Genomic DNA, 13,025 nt, shown 5'->3' with positions numbered 1-13,025 from the left:
AAAGAGTCAATATTTCACTATTTCTAAGAAAACTATCAAGAAAATAATGTTACATCATTACAAAACTACATAATTTCGGTACTCTAAATAAGTGTATGCATGCATTCAACAACAACATCAATAATAATAATAATAATAATAATAATATTATTATTATTATTATTATTATTATTATTATTATTAAAAAAGTTGATTAATGTTTTTTTTTTATAAATTGAATTTGTTAAAAATTATTTTTTAATAATTTTTTTCAATTTTTGTATAAGCTATTTAACAAATAAATAAATATACGCATTATATAATTATATATACACATAAATTGTAAGAGAGAGAATTGCGGATAAGTGAAAGAATTGAAGTCCCCACAAGAAGAAATTCATAACTGCATGTTCAATTGCGTCCCCACAATATGATATTTGAAAATCCAAAATGAAACAAAAATTGATAATCTAAATGATGTATGCATTAATTAATCCATAATTAGCCTAATTGTAATAGTTTTAAGACAAAAGTACAAAAAATAAGATCAGTTAGCCACCAACTGAATCTCATATGTGACAAACTTCTGGGTTCTGCATTTATATCAGCAATTTGACAATAATACAACAACCCTAACACAAATTTAGATTCAAATTAAAACAGTTAAAAAAAGGAGTTCATATTGTAATTTCTTACAAATACTACATATAATATCATGATTTTGCTTCACTTTCTTTCAACAAATCTATACACAGAGCAACCACTTCTTTTCAATATAATACTAGTAATTCCAACTATTCTTCTTCTTCTTTTTCTTCCACTCGACAATCGCTTTCTAATGCCTGCCCACTCAGTTTCAATAATTCCATAGACAGGCAAGGTCTACTGACCCAGCTAATGTAGAAGGAGCCTCTTGATGATCATCAAATGCCCTCCTTCCTATTTCAATATTTGAAATGACAGAAGAGATTTCAGTGTTCTTATCCGTGGTTAGGCCTGTTTCTTGTGAGGCACTGGCCATCTCCCTCTCTGTTTTGAAACTCTGCTTCCAGTTTGATCCTTGGTTCTCAAACAAAGCCCTTAAAATTGAGTGGTCTTGCATTAAAACAGAACCTGGGTACTGTAAATTTGCTGAGAATGGGACAGCATGAGTAGAGTAGAATGAATTTGCAAGTGGAATCTGTGGAAAAACATCTGCAGGGTTGGAAGAAACTGCAAAAAGATCGTTGTTGAAACTATCAATGGATTCTTGTTGATTTCTTTGAACATCAATGGGATTGGAGAAGCAGGGCACGTAGGAAGATTCTGCTAAAGGTTTTGTCTTGCCACTGTAAGGTGAAGAATCCATCAGTGGTGGTAGACCCGCAGGACCCAATTCATTGCCAAAAGAGCCTAATCTCACTAGTCCTGAAATATGGATTTTCTTCCCAGCTGAACTCTTTTGAAACACCCTGCAAATCACCCATTCATTCTACAAAACAAGAGGAAAAAAATTCAGTATCTTCACATGAACAAAAACGAGAGAAAACACAGTTAACAAAGAGGAAAAAAAAAAAGTGAAAAACAGAGGAAAAAGAGAAGATATGTGCACCTTAGCCGTCTTAGGGAGATTGTGGACGGAGAATTTACCCTCCAGTCTGTATTCATGCATGACCCAGTTGCTCTTCTCTCCTTTAGGGGCTCTACCCTTATAGAAAACAAGGGTCTTTTTCATTCCAATCAGGGATTTTCCCCTGTAGATCTCCTTATCTTTCCCTGTGGCTTTCCAGTAACCAGCTTCAGTTGCCCTATTCGTCCTGAGACCAGTTGGGTACTTTCTGTCCCTCACACAGAAAAAGTACCATTCTTTCTCTCCCAATTTCGCTTTCCCTTTATGCAAACAAAATCAAATAAATAAATAAACAAATCATCACAACTAAATGTAATTCAATTCATTATCATCTCTTTACACAATACAGAAGAACTGGCAGAAATTATGCTTCTAAAGAACTTACATGGCAATTCCCAGGGTTCAGACTTGTTCAAATCTACATCTCCAATAGCTCTAGACGAGAAGTTGATATCAAGAACCTTCTTGTACAGGTAGTGAAAAATAAGCTCTTCATCAGTTGGGTGGAAGCGGAATCCAGGGGGCAAATCCATCTGATCATGTTCCTTAACAAGTTCAGAAATGTTTTCCATTGCTTGAGAAGCTAAAACCATATTGTTTACTAATGTAGAAAACTTTTATTTCACGGCAACAGAATCCCAAATCCAAGCTGAAAAGCTCAAATCTCAAGACGAAGACAACCCCTTATATGAGCTCTATATATCAAATGGATATTAACCAAATACCTCTAATTCTCCATGTTCAAGGAACCTTATAAAGAAAACAGAAGTCATGAGAACTTCCAAATGGGAAGTGAACTGCCAAGAGATAACAGAAAAAGCCGAATATAAAGCTATGGAAAGTTGAGAAGAAAAGTAAAGATTGAGAGAAAAAAAGGAAGGAAAGCCATGAAACTAAAAATAAAAATTAAAAAAAAAAAGAAAAGAAAAAAGAAGAAGAAGAAGAAGTTGTAAACCTGAAAGTTAGAGAGATATTAAGAGAAAAGGCACTACGGAGGAGCATAAGGCCCTAAATACTGGTGTCCATGGCAAGCAATAAAAGTGGCACGTAAGGCAACTTTGGTAGGTTGTTTTAGCTTCTGTCTATCAATTTATAATTAACTTTTAGTGGGTAGCAATTATAGTTTCTCAACTCATCTAAATTTCATCTTTCATGCATGTAAATCTCATAAACACCCAATTTATTATATGTAAAAAAATAATTATCATTAAGATAAGACAAACCAATTATATATATTTGAGATGCTTAGGAGAAAAAAAGAAAAGGGTTTTCCAAAACTAAAAGATATCTCTATCCCAATTGGTGATAAATGAGAACAGCTGTGTTTTGCGAATGCAGAGAAGATCACAGAAGCAGCCGTTTCAAGCTCTCACAATTTTTGCTAAAGTTTCTGTTTTTGTCCAAATGACTTTTATGACCTCCTTATTTACCTTCTCTTTTTAGAGAAAATTATTGAGTGCTCCAGAGTAAATACTACTCAATAAATAAATAAATAAATAAATATATATATATATATATATATATATATATATATATATATATATCCCATCTCAGTAACCAAAAATAATTAAAAATTTATCTCTAAAGGTTTTTTTTTTTTAATGCTACGGTATATTTATTAATTAGTCATCTTCTTAAATAATAAAACCAACATTGCGTAGATTTTTTTATGCCATTTTTAGCATCAAAAGTGACACAATTGTGATACCACAGCAAAATCAAATTGATTTATTTTTTAGGTGACAAATTAAAATATAAATAAAGAAACAAATAATGCCTTAGGAGCTAAGGACACTTCAAGGATTTTCAGAAACATTGTGTTAGAAATTTAGAATGATTTAAGCATTAACCAAAACTTTTAACAGATTCAAATAATTAAATTCACTTCTTTTACCATATACATTTTTTTGGGGCCTCCATAGTTAATTAAGATTTCTCAGTTTCTTATGGGGGTGATGTGCAAGAGGAGAAAGTGCTTTGCAATGGAGAGGCATTTAAGTTGGTCAGGTGAAAGAAAGTTCAAAGCATTGGACAATTGTGCATTGGAAGCTAATTTGTCTCCCCCACACAAGAAGGATTTTCAAGGTAATGTAGTTTGAATAACCATAACCAAAATAAAGTTATTATACAGTCATAAAACAGGACTGTCTTTATTTTTTTTTAAATAAAAACATTAGAGAATTGAAATTTTAAATTTAAATCTATTAAACGAATAATATACTTTAACTATTAAATCAAGTTAGATTGGACATGAACATCTTTATATTTAATAATTCATTGGCACTTAATTTTATATATAAAATTTAAATTGTGATTATAATAATTTATGATTAATTATTAGATATATCAAGAGCACTAATATATAGTACTCCATCTATCACAGAAAAATGAGCATTTTGTATAATATAATGAGTCTCACGTGATTATGAGAGATGATATATATGTACCGAGTATATCTAATAATTTCTCGTAATTTATAAGATGTCTTATGAATTTTTTTTTTTGGCAAATTATCCATCTAAAAATCTAAACTAAAATCAGTCCAAAAAAATCAAAATGTGCCTTGACCATGATAAATTGATAATCCAATTGAAAAATACGTTTCAACAAATTAAAATAGTACCTCTTGACTGCATAATTAAAAAAGGAAGAAAAATAAAGAGGCCTTGTGAGTGAGAGCAATCAGTTTGACAATATCTTGAAAAACCCGCCTAGGGGCAAAATGGTATTTGCACTCTCATTTAATTATTGTAATAACCGAATAGAGCATGCCCTTCCCCATCAACCAAGTGTAATGACAAAATTAGCCTTTCCTTTTTTTGTAACTAATCCAATTGTAGACTAACACGTGTCGATTTTTTTTCCATGAGTCATTTCAATCACATCGGTAGGTCTGACAAAATAGTCAACGTCTATATCTGCCACGTAAGCATCCAAAAGAAAAAACAAAAAAAAATGGAGGAAATTTTGAAACTGAGACGCATGGCCACACCACACCACCACACTCCGTCATAAGCAAACCTCTAGAGGCCACTTGTCTGCATATAATTGGCTGCGATGCGTTGTATAATTACACGATAGGGGAAGGCTGAGCTGGCATTTGTGGGCCTTGCTTCTATTGCACCGAAATGCAGCCACGAAGAGAATACGAAGGTGGCGTACTGTGATTGGTGAAAAAGCCCGGGAACTGTGGGATTAGACCGTTTGGAATTAAGCAAAGGTCAGCTAGTTTGGCTAGTTGCATAGATTTGGTTCAAAACTTGAAGATCTTGATTAGCACTTTAATTCGAAATTAATGAATGATCACTTCATCACCTTAACTTTGGGGTGGAAATGGGACGAGGGTGAAGCCAAGCCAACGATACATGTAATCTAAAATAATAGTAATAATTTTCATTTGAAATTTCATTAAGTGTATAATATATAACATCTTAATTAATCCATGCTTAATAACTTAATAATCATTAATCAACCACATTTTCTGCAACAGCCAATGGTTTTATAATCATCCTTGACCATTTTCAGGTAAAATGAATATTTCAAATTAGATTACGTGTATATTGTTTTTTTTTTTTCATTATTTATATTAATCAAAACTATATATGGATTTGACATAATTTACATAATATTTTATGACTAAGACTTCTTTTGTTTTATGAAAACATTTTTTTTAAAATATTTTTCATATTTTTTTGTTGTTTAAAGAAAAAAATAAAATATTATAGGAAAATCATTTCCCTGATCATGAGAAAATGCTCTTTAAATTTGAAAAAATTACTTCCTTTTAATTTTAAGATTGAGAAATTTTTTTTCCAATGCTTACTTGACAATTATTCTTTTTTTTTTTTTGTCACACTTAGGCTTTTGATCACTAGGATTAGTGATCAATTAGTGTTTTTAATTTTTTTTATTTTCACTTTGGAATTTAATTATTTTTAATGTTATATCAAACAGAAAATAATGTATTTTTTTTAGATAATATTTTTCATATATAGATTATTTTCCTTGAAATAAATAGAGTCTAAAATTTAATAAATTTTTGTTATGGGATGAAAAATGAAATCACTTATAGAATTTTTTTTCTCTCAAAAGGCTTAATGAATTTCATTCAAATAATCATAGGATTACAACACCCATATAACCAAATGCCCAAGAACAATACAAAGGATCCTAGCTAATAAATAGAGTCTATCTTTTTCTTTGAAACAAATAGAGCCTAAAATTTAATAGATTTTGTCGTGGGGTGAAAAAGATAATCACTTATATATATATATATATATATATATATATATATATATATATATATATATATATATTTTTTTAAAAAGCAAATTGAATTTCATTCAAACAATCACAGGATTACAAGACCTATAGAACCAAATGCCTAAGAACATTACAGAGGATCCTAGCTAACGCCCCAAACCCAACCAAACAGAAAGGGCAAAGCCTATAACAAAAGAAGCCCTAGGCTAAAAATGGAGCATGACCCCAACTCTTAATTGGATCCGGTTAGTAAGACAAGCAGTGCTAAACTAGTTGTTGAGGGAGCTTGCACATACTAAGGATCTGTTTGGATGAGGCTGAGGGAGGAGTAAATAAAAGTAAGAAAGGGTAAGTAATTATTTTACCCCTGTTTGGAAATAGATGAGTTAATAGAGGGTAAGGCTTACCCTCCCTTACTTCTTAAATCTCAATTTTTTTTACACTCCAAATTGGGATGTAAAGAAAGGTAAGAAGGGAGAGAGGATAGTTATAAATATTTTTATTCTTATACCTCTTAAATTTATAGTTATAAATATTTATATTTCTATATCTCTTAAATTTACTCTTCATTCACCTCTTTCCAAACATAAAGAATATACATTATCTTTTCTTACCTTTCTATTAATTCACTTGTTCTCAAATATGAGATTTTTTTTTTTTATTGTAACTCTCCTTACCCTTCCCCTTCATTACCCTTCTATTACTTACCTTTCCCTCACCTCATCCAAAATAAGCCCCAAACAGGTTATCTTTCCAAGCATCCAATAACTTGAGTTAGGAATCCAAAGATCTTTGAAAGAAATAGAGATTATGGCCATCAATATAAAGGAGACAGACAGATCCCGAACCTTCTTAAACTCTTGAAGCCATAGGAGGATAGAAAAGCCAGGAGAGGATGCTGATGAGTCCTTGAGAGTACCTATTTCTAGAAGGAAAATGCTATCGAAGCACCTACATGTAACACCCCTCTCCTATCTATAGTGTAGTAGAGTAAGGCACGCTAATTTTAGTGTCGGAGCACCCTATCCTGTCTTATCGTGTACAATATTAGTTTAATATCCATTTAATTTTATTATCTCACTTGTAAAATTTTTTTTTATCCTATTTTATTTTTATGGAGACCCAGACAAAGTCTCCTCTGTTATATTAGTACATGGTAGATTCCATTATTTACCTGTTAAATTCAAATTATATTCCTTTCATCTATTCATTCATCATATTATTTCTCATGATCATATCAATTTCAAGAAAATAAATTACATTTCATTCATATAAAGTTTATATATACAATAATTTACAATTTATATACAATCCAAAATTATTTACATCATTTAATTACATACAATACCAAAATGCAAAATCTGATATGTACATGAGCCCTGTCAAAATAACTGATGAGGTGACAACCCATACTATAGCATATCTGGTCCAAGTCCGGTCTTGGCACTACTGCTGCTGCTGCTCTCCAGTACCTACGCAATGGAAAAACTAAATTGCTAAGCATATTGCTTAGTGGTGCATAAATTGAAATAAAAATATCGAAATAATTGAAATAATTATCCTCCATATAATATTATAAAGAAATATACAATTATATAAATTTACAATCTTTTACATGTTTATAAAACTTTGGAAGCAATTAAGTTAATCGAGATCTTTTTATTCATGTATATTATATTCGGTCTTATATAATTTATTTTAATGGTTCTCTCATGTACTGATTTGAATTTAAAATTTTATTTCTCATAACTGTGCCCAAGTAACCTATAATAGACTATAAAGACTGGATACACGAGAGTATACTAGTTAGACATCCGTATGTCTACCCAGTATACAACGGCCATATCAGGCACAAGGCTAGCGGGCAGGCATAAGCCAATGATAATGAAAATTGGCACTATGGCCATCGGGCAGACACAAAGCCAGTAGAACAATCATCTTAGACATATGTTGTCTGTCAATGATTATCCCTATGGGCAGTACTGCAATATGTAGTCCCTAATTGGTATACTAATTTATCCAAGCTATATAAATGAGTCTAGGTGTACTTTGGGCAGAATAATATTATTATGTATTTATAATTTCATTAATTCATGTTATTTTTATGTTTAACAATTTATTCTAATTCATTTCATCTCATATACTCAGTTATTTTATGGACCTTTCTCAAGGTCCAGATTTAGTGTTCTCAATTCATCTAACCACTTGGCCAAGATGTGGCCACTGTTTGGCTATACTTTCTTCATGGAAGTTGTTCCTTTATGTCTTGTCTTTATTTTCCTTTTTGAATCATGTCATTTGAAATTTTACAACTTAAGTTATGGTCAAATAACTATAACTGGTTCACTATCTCTTTCTGGATCCAGAATTAGGCAGATTCTGGAGTCTGTCTTGGTCTAATTAATTGGACCTGTTACAGTTATTTTTAGGCCTAATGTTCTTTATAAAAGTTATTACCCTATGTCTTATGGTCACTCAGAAATTTTAATTACAATTTTTCAAATTTTGTAGAATTAGTTATAGCCAAATCACTTGCCTGGACTCAGGTACCCTGTGTCTTCAGGGTCCAGGTTCAGGTCAGTAGCTTTGACCTCCATTTTAGGGTTCTTATGTTCATAAGTTGAGGACCATGTCTAAAACAAAGTTGGATCCCTGTTTCTTAGGGTTCTAGATTAGTATGGCTCATCCTAATTGGAGTTTTTTAGTGGTAGATATGACTAAATGAGTGTTATGGGGTCAAATGGTCACTTAGGTTGTTAGTAGTATGCCCTAGAGCATATCATTTAGTATGTATCTTGTACATATTTTTATTAATAAAAGGCATTTCCACTTTTCCGTTTATATAATATATTTATGTGTAATAGAAAAGGTCCATTTATATTTTGTTAGAAATATTATTCTTAAGTTGTTAAGAATATGAGTTACAATATTTCTAGCACGAAGTATCATAAATAGATTCACAATCGAGGATGCTTCATAATAAGGACATGACTTATCCAGAAAGATTGTATTCATGCTTGTTCCCAAGTTATTTATATGAGATATAAATAAGATGGAATGGTGAGTCTCATGCCATATAACAAATATGATAGGCACTTATAAATGATAAGTAGGCCGAACTAGTGACACTTATGACAAGCACATGGAGTTTACTCTTGTCAATGTTTTGTCATAAATCATATCAGTGCTGTCGACACCATATTTTGGCCGATCCCCAAAATCAATAAAACTTTGAAGCCGATCTCTGGTACTAAGTCTCCTCTGGACAGTTAATTACATTTCCGATCCTTCTTTGATAGGTAGTCATTATTCCGATCTCTCCTTAAAAGGAATTGAATCAACGCTAAGTCCTTACATTCGTCAAAGCTCCGCCGATCTCTCAAAACATTTACCGAACTCTCAAACCCGCTGTCGAATTTCCGGACCTGTCGAGTATATTCCTGATCTCTGTTGATAAAATGAACTGGCAATAGATCTTTTCCTACCTGTTTTATTACCGACCTCCTTTCCAAAAGTTTAAGAGCTGAAGTTTTGGTTCGATTTAATGAGGATTCAGATCTTAAGTGTTCGAGTTAAATTTTCAATCAAGTTCCGTTCAGCATTTCTTCCCTACCGATCTCATGCTTAAAGTACTTTCCGATCTCTTATACTTAGAATAATAATCGCATTTAGTTTTCGATTTGTTGTGCTCATACAATCAAATACTCAGACAAACAATGGTTTAAAATTTTCCGATCACAACCATTCATTGAACAAAGAGGCATTTCGTTTCATATCATAATTTGTACAAGTTATTCGGCTGGGGGATCACCCCCAGCCTGATCTACATTTGGCTCACTCACTCTCTCTCCCTCTGGTTCGGCTTCCTCCTCACTATCTTCGCCGTCGCCCTCGGGAGCCAGGTCGTCCATCCAGGAGAAGTCCTCTTCAGGGTAGCGCTTTTGGAGTTCGGCCAAGAGGTCCTTGTGAGCATTCACATAAGCTCCGGCTATCCCTGTCACCATCTCTTCGTCTTTCTCCTTAAGCTCCACATCCTTCGCCTTAAGCTCCTCGTCTTTCTCCTTAAGCTCTTCGATGAGTTGGGCGACTGGCAGCCCGTTGGCACGAAGTGCACGGACTTCTCGAGAGCGTTCCCTTTCGGCCAGTCACGAGACTTTTCGCCAGCTTGTCTTCATGGTACTTCGCCCGTCCCTCAACTTGAGATATATAATCCGGCGGATGAGAGTTGGGATCGGAGGAAGCCAATTCACGATTTTTCTTCCCGATCTCCTTACCTGCAGCCGAATCTTTTCCCGAACCATGGTGCGGTTCACGGACACTCCACATTCAAGCTCATGGATCGAGTCAAGATATCATCGAGACCATTCCGGATAGCTGTCCGATCCTCCTGAAAGAAGATGGTAGACCCCAGGACTTTGGCAAAATCGGGGTTCTCCCTAACAGTCCGGTTATTCTTCAAGGAGTCGATCAGTATTTGAGCGCCACGAGAAGAGGTCCTCTCAGAAGATTGAGAAGGACCCCTTTCTGTACTTGGAACAATTGGGTGAGGTGGAGGCTGCTCTTCCGATCTAGGAGGTGATCGGACAGCTTCAGCGGTCGGCAAATCCAAAGGTTGAGGCGGGTCTCTCTGTACCTCCCCAGGTTCGTGACCGGGCGTTTGAAGTCGTTCTGAACGCTTCATCTCCTTTATCTTCCGGGAGATCTCTTTGTCCTTCTTCCACTTCTTAGAACCCTCACCGCCCGCCATACCTGCATAGAAAAGAGGTTAGTGAGATCGCTAAGGTCCTGAGAACTGAGATATAGAAAATACCAATGCCGAGGTCAAAGAGCGCAAGTTCGCGATCTTGGCCGGTGATCAGCTGCATGGTCCAATGGTGCAGTTCGGCAGTCACCGCATTTGGACAGGAATATTTTAGAGTGGCGGCCTGACTCTTCAGATCCATCACTATTAAGCTTTCCTCTTGACTCAGGGTAATGTGCTTCGGAAGCAGGGGCCCCTGGTACCACCAGCTACGAGGAAAGTCCTCAAAGCAGCTAGGATCTTTACTCCTCAGAATGAAGAACCGGTTCTTCCAATTCTTAAGGGATGAGGAGAGATCGGAATAATAGATCGGAAGGTGGGAGACCAGCATGAAAGGTCGGAAAGAACATGTGAAAGAGATCAGAAAGAGGAGGGATCGGTAGGCAAAAAGAATAAGACAAATTCCAATAACCGTCGTCGAATCGGGTAGAGGTAGTTAAGGCGTTGCAGACGAGATCTCCACCGCACGCCTAAGAATCGCCCGCAATACTGACAGGTGCCAGGGTATGTCATGACAGTCTTGTACATTCCAATCTCCACCGTTGATCCTACTTGTAAGGACAAACCCGGAACCCTTAGATCAAGAGAGAAGACGACAATACCAGCGTCTTTCGCTCTTAGCCCTCGGATCGTTCCGGACAAGGAAATTTGGGACCGTCGGATGGAAAGAAGAAAAGGACAAATATTATGAAGAGTGATCTCAACCATTCATTTTGATTCTCTTTAATTCCTGAACCTCCGATCATGTCCTTCGAAATCTTGACCCTCCATCTTCCTCAAAATCAATCCTGACCCTTCACGAAGAGAACCCGATTCCTATAAATACCTGCATAAAAATTGTTCAAAGGAGGGACGGAAAAATAGACAAGAGGTTGTTATTATAGCAGAGGAACTCTGAAAGTTCATTAGGTTTGTTACTCTGCTATTTAGAAGTATCGAGCAAAAAGACTTTTGAAACTAGTTTTCTGAAGTGTTTTCTTGAAGAGATTCTGAATACTGGAATTCTACATTTCCAGTTTGTTCATTATCTGGTCATACTCTCACTTTCTGCCTTTTATTATCTCTGTTTTCACTGTCCAAGCTCAATATCACTCGTTTCTTTTGATCTGATTGAATTTTAGGTAAGTACTCTCAGTTCCACGAAGAACACCGCCCTCAAAGCTAATCGGTCCATCGTCTTATCCTGTTTGCCACCCCATACCTATTTTAGTAGATCCGGTTCCTCACAGGTAAGAGTCCATATTGCTGTTTACGTTATTTTCCACACTTTCTTTGTTCTTCATGCATCCGCAACTTTCTTCAAGGTTATTTTGTACAAGAGAACCCAAGAAAATTGGTATTGTAAGAGTTCATGCTCTTTGTTTTATTAAGTATCTACGTTTATTTTCCGCATTTTCCTTGTTCTTCTTACGTCTACTATTTTCTTCAAGATCACTTCTGCACAAGCAATCCCCAAAGAAAGTCACTCTCAAATCATCTTTTAGTGATCAGTTCATTTTATTGATCTCCGTCATTTCAAAGCAAGTTTTCTAACTCCTAGTAATATGTAAATGGTTGGAGTAAACGTAGGTAATCAGAACTTAGGGTCTCTTTTAAAAGAGAAAACATGAATAACACATCGGAAGATAGCCAAACTATTGGGCGACGTAAAGACAATTCGACAAAGATGTCATAAAGTGGAATAAGACCAAAGTAAAGCGAAGCAGTAGATCGGTCATTAATAGATATTGGTAAAATGAACGCAGGGAAGGTCGGTAAATCAAGTCTAGTTTTCCCTATCCAGTCAAAAGGTGTCGAGAAGCCTTATCCCCAGCATCTTAGAACGCCAGAATCCTTAGCTTTAGGTTCTTATGTCATATAGTTGAAATTAAAAATCCGGGAGATCGGAGAAATCCCTTCCAGACTCCTGATAATCTGAAAGAGATCGGAAGAGAGTTCTTATCCGGTCTCAACTCAAAACATTAATAAATAACTCTAAAGGAGATCGGAGGAGAGTTCTTATCCGGTCTCCCTTCAAAATTTTAATAAACATTAAATAGGGATCGGAGGAGAGTTCTTATCCGGTCTCAACTCAACATTAATAAATAACTCTAAAGGAGATCGGAGGAGGGTTCTTATCCGGTCTCCCCTCAAAATTTTAATAAATAACTTAAAAGAGATCGGAGGAGGGTTCTTATCCGGTCTCCCCTCAAAATTTTAATAAACAACTTAAAAGAGATCGGAGGAGAGTTCTTATCCGATTCTCACACCCATTCACTAAGGTTGTCTCATTTACTTATGTATCTGGGTGATCCAAATTTAGTGAAAAATCAAATATTCCTTCTACCAAAAGGATTAACATTGCCGTCTAAGCCTTCCTAACTAATTTATAAA

General features: G+C 34.9%; 1 protein-coding gene across 1 annotated transcript; it reads right to left on the bottom strand.

Annotated features, from left to right (window-relative positions):
• Window positions 1-612: 612 nt before the first annotated feature.
• Window positions 613-2,682, bottom strand: LOC110637284 (NAC domain-containing protein 100). Its single transcript, XM_021787322.2, has 4 exons — window positions 2,544-2,682; window positions 1,974-2,338; window positions 1,571-1,848; window positions 613-1,450 (listed from the first exon to the last, which is right to left on the bottom strand). Exons 2-4 carry the CDS (start codon window positions 2,179-2,181, stop codon window positions 836-838), a joined length of 1,101 nt encoding a protein of 366 aa, XP_021643014.2. The 5' UTR covers window positions 2,182-2,338; window positions 2,544-2,682; the 3' UTR covers window positions 613-835.
• Between the last annotated feature and the right edge of the window lie 10,343 nt (window positions 2,683-13,025).

The sequence above is a fragment of the Hevea brasiliensis genome, chromosome 17 (assembly GCF_030052815.1).
Source record: "Hevea brasiliensis isolate MT/VB/25A 57/8 chromosome 17, ASM3005281v1, whole genome shotgun sequence".
Lineage (NCBI taxonomy): Eukaryota > Viridiplantae > Streptophyta > Magnoliopsida > Malpighiales > Euphorbiaceae > Hevea > Hevea brasiliensis.
This window is presented reverse-complemented; position numbering and strand designations above follow the sequence as displayed.